Genomic DNA, 19,015 nt, shown 5'->3' on the forward strand with positions numbered 1-19,015 from the left:
ACAGGATAATACACACAGTGATGTCACAGTACAGGGATAATACACACAGTGATGTCACAGTACAGAGATAATACACACAGTGATGTCACAGTACAGGATAATACACACAGTGATGTCACAGTACAGGGATAATACACACAGTGATGTCACAGTACAGAGATAATACACACAGTGATGTCACAGTACAGAGATAATACACACAGTGATGTCACAGTACAGGATAATACACACAGTGATGTCACAGTACAGGGATAATACACACAGTGATGTCACAGTACAGGGTAATACACACAGTGATGTCACAGTACAGGGATAATACACACAGTGATGTCACAGTACAGGATAATACACACAGTGATGTCACAGTACAGGATAATACACACAGTGATGTCACAGTACAGGGATAATACACACAGTGATGTCACAGTACAGGATAATACACACAGTGATGTCACAGTACAGAGATAATACACACAGTGATGTCACAGTACAGAGATAATACACACAGTGATGTCACAGTACAGAGATAATACACACAGTGATGTCACAGTACAGAGATAATACACACAGTGATGTCACAGTACAGGGATAATACACACAGTGATGTCACAGTACAGGGATAATACACACAGTGATGTCACAGTACATGGATAATACACACAGTGATGTCACAGTACAGGGATAATACACACAGTGATGTCACAGTACAGGGATAATACACACAGTGATGTCACAGTACAGGGATAATACACACAGTGATATCACAGTACAGAGATAATACACACAGTGATGTCACAGTACAGAGATAATACACACAGTGATGTCACAGTACAGAGATAATACACACAGTGATGTCACAGTACAGGATAATACACACAGTGATGTCACAGTACAGGGATAATACACACAGTGATGTCACAGTACAGAGATAATACACACAGTGATGTCACAGTACAGAGATAATACACACAGTGATGTCACAGTACAGGATAATACACACAGTGATTTCACAATACAGGGATAATACACACAGTGATGTCACAGTACAGAGATAATACACACAGTGATGTCACAGTACAGAGATAATACACACAGTGATGTCACAGTACAGAGATAATACACACAGTGATGTCACAGTACAGGATAATACACACAGTGATGTCACAGTACAGGATAATACACACAGTGATGTCACAGTACAGGATAATACACACAATGATATCACAGTACAGGGATAATACACACAGTGATGTCACAGTACAGGATAATACACACAGTGATGTCACAGTACAGAGATAATACACACAGTGATGTCACAGTACAGGATAATACACACAGTGATGTCACAGTACAGGGATAATACACACAGTGATGTCACAGTACAGGGATAATACACACAGTGATGTCACAGTACAGGGATAATGCACACAGTGATATCACAGTACAGAGATAATACACACAGTGATGTCACAGTACAGGGATAATACACACAGTGATGTCACAGTACAGGATAATACACACAGTGATGTCACAGTACAGAGATAATACACACAGTGATGTCACAGTACAGGATAATACACACAGTGATGTCACAGTACAGAGATAATACACACAGTGATGTCACAGTACAGGATAATACACACAGTGATGTCACAGTACAGGATTACAGTTCCCCAGGGCAGCGATACCTTCGGCCCAACAGATTTTCTATATCTCACACCAGATAACTGGTTAGTACAAAAACAAGAATATATATAAAAATAATAAAATTTTAAATGTAAAGCTAAAAACACATCTGCTCTTCATTATCATTTGGAGGAACGATAAAATTTTAATTGAGCATTCCTCCCTTATGGGATCCATTTGTAGGTATTCGGGAAAATGTAGTAAATTATTTATTACATAATGCTGATAAATCCTGGCTGTGTAATATTTATGTGCCCTTAAGTAGATCATTATGTTACTCTTCTCTCCGATATCAGACCCTGCTGGTGCCGCAAATACAGCCGAGTATGGGGAGAACTTACATGACAAGTCTATGCCTTATTCATCAGTTATAATTACAATATACGTACAGGGTTATGGCTAGGGTTGAGCCGATCTTGACTTTTCAGGATCGATTTTGAAATCCGATTTCCGATCATTTTTCATTCGAACCCGATCTCGATCCCAATTCCGATCCCAATGCAAGTCAATGGGATTTTTTTTACTAATCGGAGATCGGATTTTAAAAGCAATCCTATTCACTATACAGCATGGAATCTAACAATTGAACGCTTTAATTGTTAGAATCCACGCTGTGTAGTGATTTTTTTTAATCATTTGGCTACTTAATCCCCCCTGGTGTCCACTTAGCTGCAGAGATGGCTGCTCCGGTGCCCGGTGTTCTCGTTCTTCTTCACCTCGCTGCCCCCTGCCTCCCAGGTTAGGAGAGTGTGGGCGGGTTAGGAGAGTGTGGGCGGGTACTGGGAGGGGAGACGTCACATACCCGCCCACACTCTCCTAAGCCCCAAGCCCCGCCTTCTTCCTAGCTCTTTAACACTAACCTGGGAGGCGGGGGCAACGAGGCGAAGAAGAATGAGAACACCGGGCACCGGACCAGCCATCTCTGCAGATAAGTAGCTAATAGAGATGTTAGCTAGTCTCCCATTAGAATGAATGGACGCAGCCGGCGCATAGGGGGTTAAGGCTGTGTGCCGAATGCTTCCATTCATTCCTATAGAACCACAGCGGAGCCTTCACACTGAGTATACACTCCGCTCAGAATGACCGTATACTCAGTGTAAAGGCTAACATTGTTAGCTTTTTCCACAATGCTTGGCCAGTAGCAAAGCATTGTGGGAAATAATCACCGATCTCGATCCCACCTAAAAAGATCGTGTTCGGAATTCAGATCGCGATCATGAAATTTTCTCGATCGCCGATCGGAATCCGATCTTTTCCGAACACAATCGCTCAACCCTAGTTACGGCACATACAGGGTATATTTATAGGTTGATGTAATGTAATGATCTAATCCATTCATGGGCTCTCTCCTTATCGTAATCTGGATTCTAGAGCCCTAAGAAGGTGTAAACTAATTAATGATGTCATCTCATTGATCTATATAGTCACCTGTATTCACTTAGTGGATTGTGATGTCATAGAGGACCTATCACCAGGTCTGTAAAGCCCAATGATATCCATCCACCGTCACCTTCAGCCTTGTGATGCTTTGCATAACCAAATCTATTCAGCTATTCCACAGATATAAGCCCTTTGAGCGTTGATGCAAATTTGGGTCGACTAGCCAAGTGGGCGGTTACACTGCATGACATACAACACACAGAGATCCCGCCCCAGAGCAACCACAGTGTTACTGCCCACTTGGCTAGTCATTATCCAGAATCAGGTGATGGGTGGCCTTGGGCTTTTCCTCTTTAAGCGAATAGTGATGGACAAAAGTTGAGAAAAGCAGAAGTTTCTTTTTGTCCCTTGAGAAACCCTGTAAATATCTTGGAAGATTCTCGCTACACAGACATAATAGGCTTTGGAGAGAATAGCGCGAGGGAGTCTCATTTAGGTAACGGCTATTTGCATGTTCATCCCATTTTGGTCCCGGTTTTCTCTAGGTGTCTCAGCTTCTTCCCACAGTCCATTACCTTACAAATGAAGCTGAGCTGATGTTGTTACAGGGCTGAGCTTGTCGTGTGATACGGTATGTGCTGTGTTATCACTATGCATCAGTGGTTGGAAAACCAAGTCATGTTATGTCCAGGCCACACAAATCTGAATATCTACGATACAGCACATGTGTACGGGGTTTCCGAAACCTCATCGGCACATAGCAAAAATATAAGCATGGTGCAAAGTGTCAAGTCGCCATGAATTTCCAGCGGGGATTTTCCCTGTTACAATGAATAAAGTAAAATAGGCTGCAAATTTGTGGCCATATCTATGTCAAAATCTGCAAATAACTCATGTTGAGGAGTCCTACACCCCATGGGTATTCTTTAGGATTACCCGTATCACAACCCACCGATTTTGGTGCCAATGGTGGAATTTCTTATAGGGATTCTGTTCATTCCAATCCAATACTAGTTCCAAAAAAAAATTCAATCAGAACCAAATGAACAATGTTGGGCGAGGATTCCAGGGAAGGGCTGAAGCAATTGTCAGAAGGCAAGTCTGGAGAGTCAGGTCCCCCGTGGTTGCAGTTGCATATCCATAAAAAGATGATTATCTCTGCATTGCACCTGGTGTTAGGATTACTTTGGGAGGTATTTTGGACCGGACATATTCCTTTTTAATATATTGGAGTCTCCCCGCAGTTTACCCCCCCTCTCCCCATTCAGAGCATATTCTAAAGCCTATTTCACATCTGCATTTGGATTCCATCCAAGGGACCCCCTCGGAACAGAATACCGAATGCAACTACAAGTGGTGTGCCAGTAAAAGCACACGGACCCCATAGACTATAGTGGGGTCCATGTGCTTGCTGCCAGATATCATGCGGACAGGAAAGTAGTTCACAATCTATGTGCCTGCCCACATGATTCGTGCAGGCAGCGCGTCCAGCACACGGACCCCATTATAGTCTATGGGGTTTGTGTGTTTTTACTGTACACCGCTTCCAGTTGCGTTCGGTATTCTGTTCGGGGGGGTCCCCATGCGGACTCCTTGAATATTGAATGCAGATGTGAACGAGGGGTTACTTGGCTGAGCATGCAGGTGTATCAGGGGTTGGAAGGAATATCTCTCGTTCATGGTATAAGATGTTTGGATGTAGCCATGCTCAACTTGAATATGATAACTTGCTGCACTATTATAACTCAGAACAAAAGCCATGTAAAGCAATGGATAAACATTAAGTTGAAGTTAAACTGTTTACTTACGGTAGGTTCACGCCTGTGTTCGGGTTTCCGTTCCGCTTGGAAATCTCCCAAACAGAAACAGAATGCGCTTAATAAGTAGTTACCTTTGATAACCCGCATAGAGTATAACGGGGTCCACTGGGTTTCCGCCTGAAAAGGGAACACAATGCGGAGAGAGTAGCGCCACTCGCCTACTTGCAGGACTTTTCTCTCCACATTTTATAGCAGACTGTGGAACAGAATCCCCACGTGTAACCCGGGCGCAGGCATGAACCCAGCCGCAACGTGTTAAGTAAAAGTCATGGCTACTCCTGTCTATCATCTTTATACCTTGTATACATCTATTTTATTTCTTTAACGGCAGATACAATCTATAAAACTTCACACAGCAATAATAAATCACGGTAGCAGCGATTAATATCAGGTCAGATTTGCAGAAATATCAAAGTGCATATCCCTTACAGATGTAGCCGACTTTATTGCTCCCACCGGTGTGTTGCAAAATGGCTCGCTTAATGCTTCGGTAGGTGAAAGCTGCATTAACAATGCATTAGGTCGCTTTGAAAAGCAGACTGTTCTAATGCGCTTTTTCCTCAAACGCCGTAATGTGCCAATGGGTGCAATAACAGTTTCCACATCTGTAAGATTACAATAAATAAATGATGCAGGACAAGGCGGGGAAGGGTCTAGTCTAAACGCGCTGTGCAGCGGCACGCGTCAGATCTGTATTGGCAGCGCTGAATATACAGCCAGTTTTAATTAGATATTCACCTAAAAAACTCTTCTGAGATATGTTTGATGTCTGACAATGCTTTTCCTCTTGCATGCAAATGATACAGATGTAGCGGGCGCAGCTGCTATCTACGCCGGCAGCCACCTGCTAGGAGACACTGACAGGCAATGGGATCCTATTGTCAGTCACCGAGCGTCACACATGGAGCTGTCTGAGATGTTCACAGTGCCGGCCACGAAGAAGAGAAATCACAATCATCACCATAATACAATTACTAGAAATATTCATAGAAAAGGAAAGCTATAGTGGGCTCTGTTCACACTCATTAGATTGTTCCATTGGAGATAGGTGTTGAGAATTCTTCCTATGGAAACATTATAATAGTCGCCCATTGTAAAGAGATACCTATATATATGATTCCTATAACTCTTTCAGCACAGTATAGTGCAGTGTATTACTATGTAATGGGGGGCAGTAATATATACTGGCTCTAGGCGACCCAGGGGTAAATCCAGCTTTCCTGGCACATATACCAAGTACAGATGGAGCAAAGTCACTTGACTTTCTGGCTGATTATAAGAGGCTCAGAGCTTATCCTTTCCCCCCCTGTGCAACATCTCACCACCATGAACCACATCCCGTCCATACATTGTAGCAACACTTCTATTCCCTCTTCCTTCCCTATCTGAGCTCAGAATGCCATGAAGACTCCAAAACATGTCTATACACAAGCTTCCCATCATCCCTATCACCTGTGGGGGCCCCGATCTAATAATCCTGCCCCCTTTTATGTGACAGAATACCTCCTTGACTCTGTGTTGCTATTTTTGCAATTAAAGGGTTACTTTTCTCCTTTCTGACAGTGGAAGGCTGTGCATTATAAATGTCCTCACCTCAGTGCACCAGAGGGCAGGGCTATGCATTATAAATGTCCTCACTTCGGTGCACCAGAGGGCAGGGCTAATACACTTACAATCTATGAATTTTAACCAGTTCTAAGGTGGTAAGGGTGACCTATCGGCCTCATGGCGGATCGCCTGGTTGCAGTTGTGACCCCAATAGTTACACCAGTTATTATATCTTATCACATAAGACAACAAAAGCTAATAGAAAGCCTTAAAAAATTAACACATTGTGCCGCACATTAAATGTGATTTTAAACATTGCCTTGTAATATAAAGTGATTGCTGCACAGATTAAAGTACATTTTAGCCAACAGCTACTGATTCTGACCCCCCCATACACACGCACGCTTGGCACGGCCAAGTAGGCATGTCATCCCAATGGGCAGAGGTAAAGGCATAACATGAAGCATCTGGACCCTAATGCAAAATCTGTATCAGGGCTCCAACTTACCTTATGCTATCTATAAAAGTCTTGTTTTACTCTGCTATAGAGGGGTCTTTGGCCTCCAGGGCCTGATAACAAGTGTTACCTCTGTAGTCCTTAGAGCTGTGCCCTGGTGACGAGGATCATACAGGGATGAGAATGAAAGGATCAGGGGAGTAGAAAGCTGACATATGATTGGCTTACACTAATAGGGGCTCTTTACTAATATTATATCCATTAACCAAAGTATAAGACAGGCAAAAAGAGAATCCTATCCTGTGGAGGACCCAACATGTCAGTACCTTGTAATTCCTCCTATTCCCTGCAGAGGCGCTGCAGGAGATTTGATCACTTCCTGCAGGACTTCTTTGCATCACATCTGTTCTCTGGAGGGTCCAATAGTAGAATTCCTCGTGTTCAGACTATTTTATTATGTAACTTTCAGCACAATCTTCGTAGAGGCAACCCGTTAAAACATGTGCCATGAATTGCAGCCTAGATCTCTGAAAAATGTCTGGAAGCGAAATATTCAGCAACTTTTCTCCTTTTTACAACACAGTAAAGATGCTAAATCTTTTAAGCCATTTACTACAGCTAATCTCCTCCTGTGGGACATTATTTAATATGATTTGCAATATTTATTCCTTATTAACACAAGAATCAGTCCAAAAACCTCCGGTATTAGATGATCCGAATACACGGCCCATGTCTATCACATGGTGACACGAGTAAGGTGCGTTCTTGGAGGATATATACAGGTCACACATTACATACAGTTACCTGTAATTATTATATATTTGTAGCACAACATGGCGGATTAATGTAGGGAATGATACTGGGCGGCGACTCTTCACGGTAATATTATTTAAGCCTATTACAAAGTCATTCAGATATTTTTCTTTGTAATTCTCTTCAGAGTCGCAGAATTCTGGTCTGTTTTAGAGTAAGCTCGGTAATCCAGGGATGAAACAAGTGCTTTGTCCTAATAATTCTGGAAACTAATGAACTTCCCAAAAATGACAGTAAGGCTGCATTCACACTGAGTAACGCTGGCGTTTTTTGTGCTTATTTTTGCACATAGCGCCGCGTTAACACCGCGTTAACGCAGCGCTATGTGCAAAAATAAGCACAAAAAACGTCAGCGTTACTCAGTGTGAATGCAGCCTAATATGCAAAAGTTATAGGCAGGTGCGGGAAGAAAGCTGCACTGTAACAATGCTGTCAGACAAAGGGTTAATAGTTTATTTGTATCAATTAACAAAATGAAAAGAGAAATGTAAATCCCATCAATATTTGCCCTTTGGAGGAGGAGTCCTAGAAGTGATGATCCGGCCCCCGCAGAGCCCTGATCTTATCATCATCCAGTCCGTCTGGGATGACATGAAGACATAGTAGGATTGGACAAGCAGCATCCACAGAAGATCTTGGCTTGAGATTTCAAGATTGATTTTAAAATCCGATTTCCGATCATATTCCATATTGCGATCGTGAAATTTGCTCGATTGCCGATCAGAATCCAATCATTTCCGATCCCAATCACTCAACCCTAGTCAATGCTTCTCTATGGGAAAAGTCACTTTTAGGGTTGAGCCGATCTTGAGATAACCTCCAACCTCGATCCCGCTGGAAAAGATCGGGATCAGAATTCCGATCGCGATCGTGAAATTTACTCTTTTCCGATCCCGATCGCTCAACCTTAGTGCTTAGTTCTCCAAGATGGCGGTGGGAACAGCCTCCCTGACCACTTCTGCCAATAACTGTCTGCAAGTACCGAGAACTGATGGGGGGCAAAGGGCAAAGGTTACACCGAATATTGATGGGATTAGATTTTTATTTCATTGAGTCACTCGATTTTGTTAATTGGTAAAAATGAACTATCTACACTTACTTTTTGGAATAATTCTCACTTTGCTGCATTTCTTCCATACCTGCCTAAAAATTTTTGCACCGTACTGTACGTCTCTCCGACCCAACACCTATATATATATATATATATATATATATATATATATATATATATATATATATATACACATAGTTACAAAGTAGATGAGGTTGGATGAAGACATCAGTCCATCAAGTCCAACCTATAACCCTACAATCCCTACAGTGTTGATCCAGGGGAAGGCAAAACCCCCCATGAGGCTCATGCCAATTGCCAAAATTCCTTATACAATGGCTTTATGCATCTGGCCATGTCATCACGTGAGTCCAAACATACGTAATGGAACAAAGTAGCAGACAAACACTAATCTAGCCAAGTCCTAATGTAATCACGCACAAGTGTAGGCAATGATATACAGCCGTCCGATGGAATGAGATAAGTATCAGCTCCGGCACAAAGTACATCAAAATGCACAAGTGTAATTGCGTTACATCATCCTCCATTATCATTACATTTCCCGAAAGTCTAGTAACAGTGTCATAAACATTACGTACATTGCAGAAAATCAATAAGCTGGATATACATGTTGGCGGAGCTGATGTGGCTATATGGTATCTCACTCCGTACCACGTCTAATCTTATGCTATACGCTGGGATTAAATCTGCAAGTCTATAGCGAGGCTGAAATAGCGTGCCTGTGATTATTGCCTGCAAGGCGTTTAATAGCCGCTAACCCATCCGTATGATCATTATTGCTGTATAATGATAATAGCAGAATGATATTGTCCGTGCCAATTAAACTTCACAGCATGCTAAGGAAGGACAAGCTTTAAATAAAGGTAGACCACCTGCTAGATGGAACTGCAAATGCGCAATGACTATTCCACGAAGCCCGGACAGGTTGGATGCAAATATTGATGGAACGTTAAGTTATAATGAAATGTAAGGGGTCTGATACCTATATGAGACCAGCAAACTGGGGCAAGGTCATCCCCTTCTTCGTGATAGGTTACGGTCCCATCTCATCAACTATGAACGCAAACACAAATACACAAATACAAACACAGCATCTACCACTGCTATATAAACACTTGAGGTTGGAGAACCCCTTTAAGAAGGGTTCACTGACATCCCCTGTTCCCAGACGTTGATGGAGCCCAAACAAGCCGTCTATCTTACGCACAATACCGCCAGTTGCGTCATTCACTAAACTGTAGACAAAAGATAGGTTTCTGCTAAAACACAAGGAAATATTTCCCGACCGTATTATGAAAAGTGATACAAGAAAGAACATAAAGTGAAATAGAAGCTTAAACACAGATCTGACATTAGACTGCGGTCCAGATAAGCCCAGAGTGACACTTCTTTATGCTTCATTTAAAATATAGGCAAACAATAATAAAACAGAAGATAAAAGAAATGTAATTCACTTAAAGCGAGCGAAACTGGAAACTTTGATCCATAAAAAGATAGAATTGTTATCTGCAGAGAAACAGCTACAAGTCTTACACAAAGAATGTCAGCTATTGAATAAAGCACGGCATTGATTCTAAAAGGAATTTTCCGTGCGGGTAAAGATAGCCGAGGCCTTGTCACTCAGGGGGGACAATGGAATCAGGACTTGCTCTATGAAGTTTTCAATTATTTAGTGCTCAGTGCTGCAAAGTACATGGACGTATTTAATTACTCATTCTCAGTGCATTTGTTTAGAGATAAAAGGGCTTGGAATTATTTCCTATTTCCTTTTCCGATGCTGTAAAAGAAGACAAGGTCGGGAAACATTAATGGCCTTTAATTAAAAAAAAAAAAAAAATCTGGTTAAAATCAAGTAAAAATTAAAAAAAATAATAATTCTAAGGGTTTGTTGCAATAGGATCCCTGGTGTAGATACAGGGCTAGGAGCAATGAACCTTGTCCAAAGTGAAGGAAAACCGACCTTCAAACTGGGAGCCATAGCAAAACAGGTAAATGAAGCAAAAACTATGATTTACTACTAGAGATGAGCGAACAGTAAAATGTTCGAGGTTCGATATTCGTTTCGAGTAGCCCCTCAATATTTGACTACTCGAATTGAATATCGAACCCTATTATAGTCTATGGGGGGAAAATGCTCGTTTCAGGGGTAGGCAACGTTCAATCAAATTATACTTACCAAGTCCACGAGTGAGGGTCGGGCTGGATCCTCCGTGCAGTCTTCTCCGTGCAGCGTCCCCGTGGCGTCTTCCGGCTCGTCATTCACTGTGCCAGGCATCGGGCCTAGGCAGAGGCGACTTCGCATGCCCGCACTACAAGCAGACATGCGCAGTCGGCTCTGCCCAGGCCCAATGCCTGGCAGAGTGAATGAAGAGCCAGAAGACGCCGCGGGGAAGCTGCATGGAGAAGACTTCTAAAGGTAGGAGAAGAACCAGCATTGATTGGCCGACTGTATAGCATTCGGCCAATCAATGCTGGTTCTGCATCGAACTATTCCATTCGAACAGCGAGGGGTACTCGAACAAGTACGAGTATTTTGAATACCGTAGTATTCCATCGAATATCTACTCAATCGAGTACTACTCGCTCATCTCTAGTTAAAATCAAGGAAAAAATAAAAATAAAATAATAATTCTAAGGGTTTGTTGCAATAGGGTGTATCTAGGGTAAAGGGGAGATCCCTGGTCTAGATACAGGGCTAGACATTAGATTTTAGATGGCGGTCCAGTCTATCATATGAATGATCTGACCATCAACATGAACAGCGAAACTGCCAGATCAAGGGATGGTTTAATTGTTAAAAAGGAGCAGCAAGTCTGTATAAGAGCCTCCGACCGTGCCAAACATTGATATTTTTGGCTGACCTTTGTCCAGCACACCCGATGCTTCAGCTTGTTGAAACACAATATTCATATTGTCGGAAGATGAGAGGTAAATCTGTAATTGTTTCACCAGATATCAATAGTCAAAATGGCAAAAATTCAGTTTTCCATAATTGTGTAGATGATCGGCGATGGTTCTACCAGTTAGACCCTATGGATCGGAAACTTATCAGTTTGTCCTCTGGATAGGATATTAGTAGGGTTGAGCGATCGGGATCAGAAAAGATCGGATTCCGGATCAAGGTCGGAGGTTATTTCCCACAATGCTTGGCTACTGGCCAATCATTGTGGGAAAAGCTAACGATGATTGGCCAGTAGCCAAGCATTGTGGGAAAGAACCTCTGACCTCGATTCCGCAGGAAAAGATCAGAATCAAATTCCGATCCTGATGGCTCAAGCCTAGTTATTAGTTTAAATTTTTGGACAACCCCTTGAAGTTATGATAAGTGACTGTGGTACAATTTGGAATAGTTACTATCTTCTAACTGCTGATATGTGGATTGGAAGATGGCTACATGTAATAGTCTGCCCTTTTCACTCAACTATTCAGTGGTTAGCACTTTACCCTCGCTGTGCTGGAGTCCTGGGTTCAAATCCTGCCAAGGACTATGTCTGCAAGGAGTTTGTATGTTCCTCCCTGTGTTTGTGTGGGGATCGTACTGTTTCTTCCCACACTCCAAAGAAGTACTGAGGGGGGGAGAGAAGGAGAGTAAACATGGGGCTCAAACACCCTGATTTATAGTCCTTTCATGGATATTATTTCAGTAAAGGAGGCCAAAACATTAGTCAACTGTTGGGCAAACCCACCAAATGCGTTTTAAATGTTTGGCCATCGAATGTTCGGCAGATGCCTGAGAAATAACACTGAAATTTATTACAAAATAGATTTCTACATGCCCAATTCTTTGTTCTCAAGGTTGATAAGTCTCCTCCAGAAGTCTCTGAGATACTTTACTGCACTTCCATCCACTAATAATAACACTTGCACCCCAATGGCACCAAGCGAGTGTACAAGGGGCGTCGGGAGAGATAGTTCCCAACGGAATGAGTCTCTGGCTGATAGTTAGTGAATGTGTATGAGAGGAAGGCCAAGGAAAGTTCAAGATTCTACAGATTTGTACAATATCTCTAAAGTGTTTGCATTGTGTTATCTCATCGCTTAGAGAAGATTTCCTTCCTAGATACGTTTTTTTGTTGCTCCCTAGTAGGAAACTTGAAATCTGTTTAGCCCATAATTGGATCTTTCATTCTACTTTAAGAACGAAAACAAGTTTACACTATTATTCTGGCCAGTTCAAAGCCCTTTTGAGAAGGCAGTAGGTAGCATCAATCAAAAGCCGTTTTTCCCCAGGAAGACTGAATAGGTAAGTGAGATAATTGAGGAAATGGACTCCGTATGAGAAGCGTTCCAGCAGGTGAAACATTGATTTACCTAGCATTTAAATTCATTGCCTTGTTCCCATTTTAAAGCTACATTGTTAATGGAAACTTTCCTTTTTTTCCAATCACACTGAGTGACAAAATGAAAGCTAATTGACATCTGCAACCACAATAAGACGAAAAAGCCTCGCGCGTAGCAAAAACATTTAAAGGACCTGTAAGCCTTCCATAAAATTGCAAAATGTTATACAATATTTCAATTGAAAGTCGAATTCTATTTTCAGTTTTTTGTTTGATTTGGATTTACTTTTGACATTCTCAACTTTTTGCAAAAAAAATATTCCCGACAGTAACCGAGTATTTTTTCTTTTTCTTTAGCCAACCCAACAAGAGCGGGCGGGAGAGAAATTTCCGGGCCGTCCGAGGTCATCAGGGAATCGAGTAGCACGACCGGCATGGTGGTCGGCATCGTCGCTGCGGCAGCCTTGTGCATCCTCATCCTCCTCTACGCCATGTACAAGTATCGAAACAGGGATGAAGGCTCCTATCACGTGGATGAGAGTCGAAACTACATCAGTAACTCAGCGCAGTCCAATGGGGCTGTGATCAAAGAGAAACAACCCAGCAGCGCTAAAAGTTCTAACAAAAATAAGAAAAACAAGGACAAGGAATATTATGTCTGATCCCAGCCGCTTAACGAACACGTGTATAGAAATAGTCTTCATTTTATCTGAGACATAAAAAAAATTAACAAAACTTATTTACTTTTTATGAAGCACATTGAAAATAACAAAAAAAAAAATAAAAAAAAAGAAGACAGGGAATGCTAACGGGAAGGAAAGACTGTTTTTAAAAAAAATAGATATAAAACAAACAGAAAAAAAAAATATATAAATGAGTATATTACGGTTTTGTTTCCCCCCAGAAACAGGAGCCAAACAAAGATTTACAATTATCCACAGTGTTTCATTTACTCTGCCTGACCATTGAAGTGGCTGGAATGTTCTGGAAAGACGATGAATCACAAGAAACATTCTTAAAGCACACCGAAATCTCCAACATTGAGGCACAATTTAAAGAAAAAAAACAAAAAAAAAATCAAAAAAAGCTACCTATGATTCTGGATACAGCCAAAGTGCTAGTACTCTCTCCAAAAGTAAGTTTCTAATGCCAGCACAGACTTGTCGGAACTCGCAAACGGTCCGTGGTTTGCAGCATCAAGCTAAGAAGCGTCGATCGAGATACGTCCGCTTCGTCACGCTGGCTTTTCTGAAGACTTGTATTACAAAAAAAAAAACTTTCACAAAGCCCCTTTCTGGTTGTGAAGAGTATGCTATGGAGGCCTTATTTCACAAATATGGAATATAAGGCCCTTTTTCAAAAAAAAAACAAAACAAGAGGGATAGATGCAATCATTGAAAAATTTTCATGCACGCTTACTATGTTACTACATATGTTTATATAAAACACATCTATATGTGCTTTCTGGACTGTGATAAGTGATGTTTTATAGCCTGTTGTATAGACAATGCAAAATATATCTGCTCTTCAGCCATTTTTGGTAACCTAAATGTTCTAAGTGTTGCTAGGTATAGAAAGTTTTTTCCGATGTCTGACACAACAGACGCGTTTCAGTTAATTGCCGCCATTACCCAATTTTTTTGAAAATTTTTTTTGGAAATTTTTTGATTTTTTTTTTTTTTTTTTTTAATTTGAATTCTTGTGAGTATGCCGCTGGGGATGTGTATGAATGTAAATAAAAAATAAAAATAAAAAATTGTTAATATTATACAGCACAATAGCCAACATTCCGCTGCAGCCAAGTTTCAGTATGTTGGGCCGCAAGGTGTAAAGGTATCTGATACAGTCCAAATAAATGACGAAATTCAAGTCACCGACAGAGGCATTCCGTAATTCTTTATGTTAACTGTAACTCTGGGGAGTGTTTACCTTTTATCGATACCACAAAAACAAAAAATTTTTATGCATTAAATCACGTTGATGTAGCATTCATTCTGAAAAAAAAATATTTTTAAATACCAACAAGAAACAAACTAGATTTTTTAAATTTCAATTTCTTTTTGATGTTTTATTTAATTATCTAAACCCTTTAGGCCAAACGAAATGGTAACAATGTGACAAATCCGAGATTTTTTGTAATTCTTTTTAAAATTTAGAATGTGATTTGTATTTCATTTTTTTTTTTTTTTTTTTTCACGGGTTTGGTTAAGTTTCTTTACAATAGAAGATAAAATCTTTTATTATTTAAAAAAAACAAAAAAAAAACACTTGCTGGAAGAAGAGTGGAGAGTAACATTTTTACTCGTAAGGAAATGCAAAGAGAATATATTAACCTAAAAGTGGGTACTTCAAGAGAACTGAGCCTTTCCACTCGAAGGCCTCCTGGGAGGAATATAGATGTTCACACATTATAGACAGGAAGACGGAATCTCGAATTAATTTAAACAGCGGGGCAACAAAGCGAGATATCGTGTTTTATTCACTAGGTTACTGATAAATAAGGCTTACATTCCAGACGCGTTCGCTGGAGCTTTCAAATCGCACTACCCGTTGACAAAAATACCATTAGTTAGGGTTGCCAAAAACATTTAGTTACTATAGAGCGGATTTTTTTATTTTATTTTTTGTGGCTTTTGATCAACTTTCGGAAACAGTAGCTGGTATGAAACAAAAAAAAAAAGAAGAGATGGCATCAAATAACTTTTCCTGCTTGAATCATAAGAATCATGTTTGGACACCACTAAAAGTTCGCTGTTCTCAGGGAAGAAAGTTATTTAAAGGGATTCTACCATTAAAAATCAATTTTTTTTTCTCGTTAAGACGTCGGAATAGCTTTAAGAAAGGCTATTTGTCTCCTACTTTTAGAAGTCGTCTCCAGCCCGCTGTTCGGTAGAAATACCGTTTTTTACCGGTATGCAAATGAGTTCTCTCGCAGCACTAGGGAGCAGGCCCCAGCGCTCAAGCAGCACTGGGGGCGTTCCTAATGCTGCCAGAGAACTCTCTCCAGTGACGCCTCCATCTTCAACAGCAACCGCCTCTTCTGTCATCTTCTTCATTGAGACACAAGCAGAACCAAGTGTGCCTACCAGCCGACGGCCATTTTTTGGAGGCCACTCTTGCGCGCATGCACAGTACGCTCCTGTAGTTCTACGGAGAAGAGGTGGTTGCTATTGAAAATGGAAGTGTTGCTGGAGAGTTCTATGGCAGCATTGGGGACACCCCCCAAAGCTGTTTGAGTGCTGGGGTCCACCCCCAGTGCTGCGAGATAACTCATTGGCATACCGGTAGAAAACGGTATTTCTACCGAACGGTGTGCCGGAGACGGCTTCTAAAGATAGGAGACGAATAGCCTTTCTTAAGGGTATTCCAACATCTTAACGAGAAAAAATAGATTTTTAATGGTAGAATCCCTTTAATGCTGGACTGCACAAGGCATGAAAGGTCTGTCCGTTAGTTCCGGTAAAGGATGTACAGTAAATACCACAACCCTATAAGACTTGCCAAACTGATAAATCCAACATGTTATGGTAGCTAAGAAATACACGTCTTTTATAAAATATTGCAAGTTTTATTTTAGGTAAGGGAAATATCAAACTTTTTTTTTTCTTTGATATTTTCTATGTATACATCTATTTTGCCAACACTTTTATCATTTATACATTAATCTACTATATCATTTACCAAATGGTTGTATTTCATATTTGCATATATCTATTTTATTATCAATGGTTCATTTAGTTATGATATTTTATCAAAGTATGTATGTATCTTGCTCTAGCATTTCAACACCGTATCATGTCAGCCCTTTCGGCAAATGAGGAGGAACCCGACGCGTTTTCCTCCACGGGGTCTGGGATCCCATTGGCACTGAAAGGGTTAAAAGAAAAGATTTCTGAACTAGGTTTCACTCGCCCGTGTATTTGCTGTACGAAGTCTGGATGAGGTGGCTTATTTCTAACCCTGTAATGTGTTGCCTTTACAACAACAAAAAACAAAAACAGTGTGAATTGAGTCATCCCCAAACAAAAACAAGAGGCCCAAAGCCAGTTTATTGTGTTTGTGTGATAGATATTGAAAATGAATTTATTTTGTTGCAAGGCCAATTTATCCATTACTGGAAATGCTAAGCAAGTGGAATTTATTGTTTTGTTAATAAAATGTTTCTTAATACACTATTTTGTTTTTATTTTCGGAAACTGTATTGAATGGGAAATAACTTCCATCGGGGGACTTTCTGTTTTCTCATTTGTTCCGAGCCTCCTCTTATGGAAAACATCCAACAATGTATTGACGCTGCCATTGTATGCCTGGTGTTCTCCGATACATTCCTCTGCACAGAACCTCGGATGATACATTATTCCAATTTCCTCTGTAGATAGTTGGAGAGTTGAATGAGGTTGGAGTCTGGTTTGGACTGTTAAAAGCCAGTTCTCATGGGCACAGAGGGGGCGTATTATGGCGCATAATCCACATCATAATCCGCCCCCTCACAATGGTGGTCTATGGAGGACTGCCAGGCTACTTTTTTCGCAACAAACAAAAAGAAGCGAGTTGCCCTTTCTTCAGGCGGATTCCACGGCTCGTGGAGCCATGGTGTCCACCTGGCGGCAGCAACCTCCGGATTTGGCCCATTCATTTGAGTCGACTCCGGAGGGGACAACAATCATGGCTCCCTGCATCACTCTCAGTGTCAAAATCTGCCCCCGTGTGAACTTAGCCTTAAGGAAATAAACTCTTTCTTGTATACTAAACATCACTTACAATAAATCTATAATATTCAACCCCTGAAACAAGAAAAAAGATATGGTCTGTACAGTGATCTATAGGGTTGAGCCAATCTTGAGATTTCAGGATCATTTTTAAAATCCAATTTCCGATCATTTTCCATCCAAACCCGATTTCGATCCCAATTCCAATCCTAATGCAAGTCAATGGGATTTTTTAATGATCGAAAATCGGATTTGAAAAACAATCCTACTCACTACACAGAGTGGAGTCCGAAAATTAAAGGCTTCATTTTTGGACTCCACACTGTGTAATGATTAAAAAATCCTCCAGCTACTTAGTCCCCCCCAGCTGTCCAATTACCTGCACAGAACCGCTGCCGCTCCCTGGAGCTCTCGGCCATTGTTCTCTGTCTTCTCCTCTGTCATTCACATGTCGGCTGTCACGACCTGAATACTTGTATAAAATTTGGGTGTGTTTCTGGTGGGGATTTGATCAGGTGTATCTGTGGTCTTTTAGTGGTTTCCTTGCTGTTGAGCCATCTGTTTGTGCATTGAGTTTTGGCCTTCAGAATATACTTGGGGTTCTTTGGATTGAACCTCAGGTGTTGGTCATTACCATCATCCTATTGGACAGTTCTGGGGCCTGTATAAGGAGTTGGGCTGGCTCCACTAGTTGCTGGTTTTTGTTGTATCCAACTAGAATTTGTGGCTCAGTGAGGAGGATTCTTTGTGGAAGTTTCAGCTGTCTTGGAAGTGGTGTGAGTGTTGCCTTGTGTGTGAGTCTACCCTGTCCTTCAGCTCTGGTTGCCTGACACGGTCTTGATATTTGTGAGGTTGTTTGGGTACCAGTTTGTTTTGCCCCAGTCCTGTGTAACCCTTTCCTCTCCCCTGTCCCTCTCCTCATTCTCTTGTTGTGTATTGTGTTGTGCTGCGTGTCTGTTGTCCAGCACATCTCATCCTGTTTGTTTTGTCTGCAGCTGCACCTTGGTTTCTTTCGGGGTGACCACCTTAGTATCCCCAGTCCCTAGCTCTCCCTAGCTCCTTTAGCTCTTCCCCTATCTTTCAGCTTGGTCTTCGTGTTAGAGAGCCAGGAGTTGTCGGGGCCAAGGCTAGCTTGGGAACAGCTGACCACCACCTGCAGGCAGGGCCTAGCCAGCGACCGTAGCATCAGGGAAAGTCTCCCACCCCTGTTCCCTTCGTGTGCACTCTCCAGTCCATATTCTGTGTCTGGT

General features: G+C 41.4%; 1 protein-coding gene across 20 annotated transcripts in view; it reads left to right on the forward strand.

Moving 5' to 3' along the window:
* Nucleotides 1-14,929, forward strand: part of NRXN1 (neurexin 1) — a 1,231,735-nt gene extending 1,216,806 nt beyond the window's left edge. For all 20 annotated transcript variants that reach the window (XM_075266983.1, XM_075266984.1, XM_075266994.1 and 17 more), the window contains one exon: nucleotides 13,414-14,929. In XM_075266983.1, coding sequence (XP_075123084.1) covers nucleotides 13,414-13,718 — 305 coding nt within the window. In that variant the 3' untranslated portion in view covers nucleotides 13,719-14,929. The remainder of the gene's footprint in view (nucleotides 1-13,413) is intronic.
* The last annotated feature ends 4,086 nt before the right edge of the window (nucleotides 14,930-19,015 follow it).

The sequence above is a fragment of the Leptodactylus fuscus genome, chromosome 3 (genome assembly GCF_031893055.1).
Source record: "Leptodactylus fuscus isolate aLepFus1 chromosome 3, aLepFus1.hap2, whole genome shotgun sequence".
NCBI lineage: Eukaryota > Metazoa > Chordata > Amphibia > Anura > Leptodactylidae > Leptodactylus > Leptodactylus fuscus.